The sequence below is a fragment of the Papaver somniferum genome, chromosome 3, assembly GCF_003573695.1.
Source record: "Papaver somniferum cultivar HN1 chromosome 3, ASM357369v1, whole genome shotgun sequence".
NCBI classification, from domain to species: Eukaryota; Viridiplantae; Streptophyta; class Magnoliopsida; order Ranunculales; family Papaveraceae; genus Papaver; species Papaver somniferum.
Window position 1 is genome coordinate 176,402,311 of NC_039360.1, and position 4,129 is coordinate 176,406,439.

The window sequence follows — 4,129 nt, forward strand, 5'->3', positions numbered from 1 at the left end:
CAAGAGTATCCATCGAATTAAACGAGCTTTAGCATCTTTCTTAAACAGAAGATATTTCAATGCAGCATGGTCAGAATATATGATGACTTTGGGAACTATCAAATAAGATCTAAACTTGTCTAATGCAAACACCACATCTAGCAATAATTTCTCAGTGGTTGAATAGTTCAGTTGAGCATCATTAAAGGTTTTACTAGCATAGTAGATCACATAAGGGAGTTTATCTACTCGTTGACCTAAAACATCTCCTACAGCATAGTCAGACGCATCACACATAATTTCAAATGGTAAAGTCCAGTCGGGTGATCTAATTATAGGAGCAGATGTGAGGAGGGTTTTAAGTTCTTCCCATGCATGCTCACAAGCATCATCAAATATAAAAGCAACATCTTTTGCAAGAAGACTACACAAGGGTCTTGAAAGTTTACTAAAGTCTTTGATGAATCGTCGGTAAAAACCGGCATGGCCTAAGAATGACCTTATCTCTCTCACAGAGCGAGGTTGAGGCAAGTGCTGAATGAGATCAACCTTAGCTTTATCTACTTCTATGCCTTTTTCAGAAATGATATGCCCTATAACTATGCCTGAATTGACCATGAAATAACATTTTTCCCAGTTCAAAACCAAATTCTTTTCTTTATATCGAATCAGCACAAGAGTAAGATGATGTAAACATTCATCAAAAGAAGACCCAAAGACAGAAAAATCATCCATGAAGATTTCAAGAAATTTATCTACCATGTCAGAAAAGATGCTCATCATGCAACGTTGAAAAGTGGCAGGCGCATTACACAACCCGAAAGGCATACGACGAAAAGAAAATGTACCATAAGGACATGTAAATGTGGTCTTTGATTGGTCCTTGGGTGCTATGTGAATTTGGTTATAACCCGAATAGCCATCTAAGAAACAATGGTGACTATGTCTCGATAACCTTTCTAGCATTTGGTCAATGAAGGGAAGAGGAAAATGGTCTTTCTTTGTTATGTGTTCAATTTCCTATAGTCAATGCAGACTCGCCACCCTGTGGTCACACGAGTGAGGAGCAGATCATTCATTTCATTTTGAACTACATTAATGTCAGACTTTTTGGGTACAACTTGAATGGGACTGACCCACTGGCTATCTGGAATTGGATATATGATACATGCATCAAGTAATTTCAGAATCTCACTTTTAACAACATCTCTCATGTTGGGGTTAAGTCTCCTTTGCATTTCCTTAGATGGTTTAGTATTTTCTTCAAGATTTATGTGATGCATGCAAATTGTGGGACTTATACCTTTTAGGTCTTAGATGGTCCAACCTAAAGCCTCTTTATGCTCTTTAAGTACTTCTAAAAGTTTACTTTCCTGTTCAGTGTCTAAACATGATGCTATAATAACATGCAAGGTGTCAGAAGAACCTAAGAAAGCATATTTCAAAGTGTCAGGCAATGGTTTCAAATCAAGCTTAGGTGGTTCGACAAGAGATGGGCATACTTGGGATCAGAAAGTGGAAGTAGTTCTATTGCAGTTTGCCATTTAGCAATATCCATAGGTGGTACAGATTCAAGCAAAGAGTGCACTTCACTAATATACTCAGAGTCAAAAAGATCTAAGTTAAAGTTATCTAGACATGCTTGCAAAGGGTCCACATATAAGATATCAAGCAATGATTCTTGGATCAGACTCTCAATCATGTTAATCTCATGCAATTCAGTATCATCACAATCCATAGGTTGTTGACTAATGTTAAACACATTCAGTTCTACATTCATGTTACCAAAAGACAAATTCAACACTCCATTATGACCGTTTATAATAGCATTAGACGTCGCCAGGAAAGGACGTACTAAAATGACAGGAATGTGACAATCTGGGTTTTGCAAAGGTTGAGTATCCAACACAATGAAGTCCACAGGAAAATAAAAAATTTCAACCTTGATTAAGACATCTTCAACGATACCACGAGGTATTTTTACAGATCTGTCCGCTAATTGCAGCGTAACAGGAGGGGTTTCAGCTCCCCAAAACCTAATTGCTCATACACAGAATATGGAAAAAGGTTCACACTTGCACCTAAGTCTAACAAAGCTCTATCGATTGTATGGTCACCTATAGTGCATGTGATAGTTGGACTACCTGGGTCTTTAAACTTAGGTGGTGTTTTGTTTTGAATTATGGAACTTACCTTCTCAGTAAGAAAAAAGGCACGCTTATGCACATGAAGCTTCCGCTTTTGAGTGCACAAATCTTTCAAGAACTTAGCATAAGCAGGTATCTGCTTGATTGCTTCGAGAAAAGAGATGTTTACATTGACTCGTTTAAACATTTCTAACATCTCATTGTATCGCGTACCTTTCTTCTATTTCACCAATCTTTGACGAAATGGAGCAACGGGCACATGAGATGCTACATGAACATTAACATCAGTGGAATTGTTAGAGTCACTATCATGCTCAGGTTCCTTTTTTACAACAGGTGTTTTCTCTGGAATTGTATGTGACGGCGAGTCTGATTTAGACTCACTTGACTGTGATACATCTACATTGTTATCAACAACTTTACCACTACGAAGAGTGGTGACAGCATTCACATGATCACGTGGAGTCTCATTACAAGTTGAGGTGCTTACCTGAAATGCACTTTTAGAATTCTGTTGAGGTTGGCTTGGGAGCTTGCCTTTTCCACTCTCATTAAGTGCATCACAGATTTGTCCTAATTTGAGTTCTAAACTCGCAAGCCTTTGATCATTCAACTTCTGACACGGCAAAAGATTTTGATTCATTTAGTTCACACCATCATTAAATCTAGGCCTTTTCTCCACAGGGTACTGTGTGTCTGACTGTACTTGGGGGTTTTTAGGATATGAATATCCTTGGTTATTACTCGTTGTACCCACTTGTAGGACCCTTTAGACCATGAAAAGTTAGGGTGATTCCTCCACCCTGAGTTGTAGGTCTGAGAATAAGCATTTTTCTCTTGCTTATGGTACAAAGTATTACCCTGCTCGAGTCTAGACTCATGAAATGCTTGTAGGTATAGACAACTATCCACTAGGTGGTCTGAACTGTGGCATGCGGCACAAGTGTCTATTTCAATTTGGTCATAGAGAGTAGGGGCAGTAGTTCTCACATTCTTCTGCAGCTCTAGCGCTTATACTCTCCTAGCCAATGATGCAACCTTTGCATTTTCTGCAAAGTCAGACTCAATTCTATTCACATTAGCTACAGGGGCAGTCTTTTTGGGTTCACGGATGGACTCCCACTGCTGAGTCTTTTCATCAACTTCGATTAAGAAAGTTGAAAAAGTGGGGGTACAACAACCACACCCAATATTTCGCTTAGCAATCTGTATGGACAAACTCCAATATACTTTCTAGAGAAGCAACTAGACAGTCAGACTCAATCTAGATAAAAAGTATATCAAAGATTTTATATCTCAATCTCTCTATTTGATATATACTCAACTAAATAAAAATCTGCGAGTCTTTATCAAATACTAGAGAGATAACTTGGATGGTACCAACGACCAATATCCAAGTGTCAATCAATTTAAATCAACAACCAAAAGGTCGGATATTCTAATTGATTGAACAACGCACAACCTGTGATATTTCAATTATATAACAAAATATAATGCGGAAAAGAAATAACACAGACACCACAATTTTGTTAACGAGGAAACCGAAAATGCAGAAAAACCCCGGGACCTAGTCCAGATTGAACACACACTGTATTAAGCTGCTACAGACACTAGCATAGTCCAAACTAACTTCGATCTGGACTATAGTTGAACCCCAATCAATCTCACACTGATCCAAGGTACAGTTATGCTCCTACGTCTCTGATCCCAGCAGGATGCTACGTACTTGATTCCCTTAGATGATCTCACCCACAACTAAGAGTTTCTACGACCCAAAGTCGAAGACTTTAATAAACAAATCTGTATCACAGAGAAAAGTCTATGGTAATAGATAAATCCGTCTCCCACGAATATACCTACGAGTTTTGTTCTGTCTTTTGATAAATCAAGGTGAACAGGAACCAATTGATAAACCAGACTTATATTCCCGAAGAACAACCTAGTATTATCAATCACTTCACAATAATCCTAATCGACGCAGCGAAAAGATATTTTGGAATCAC

General features: G+C 38.2%; 1 protein-coding gene across 1 annotated transcript; it reads right to left on the reverse strand.

The window, feature by feature from the left end:
• Positions 1 to 1,441: 1,441 nt before the first annotated feature.
• Positions 1,442 to 2,313, reverse strand: LOC113360371. The gene is made up of 2 exons (XM_026603884.1): positions 2,072 to 2,313; positions 1,442 to 2,015 (listed from the first exon to the last, which is right to left on the reverse strand). The coding sequence occupies exons 1-2, from the start codon at positions 2,311 to 2,313 to the stop codon at positions 1,442 to 1,444; spliced, it is 816 nt and encodes a 271-aa protein (XP_026459669.1).
• Positions 2,314 to 4,129: the final 1,816 nt, after the last annotated feature.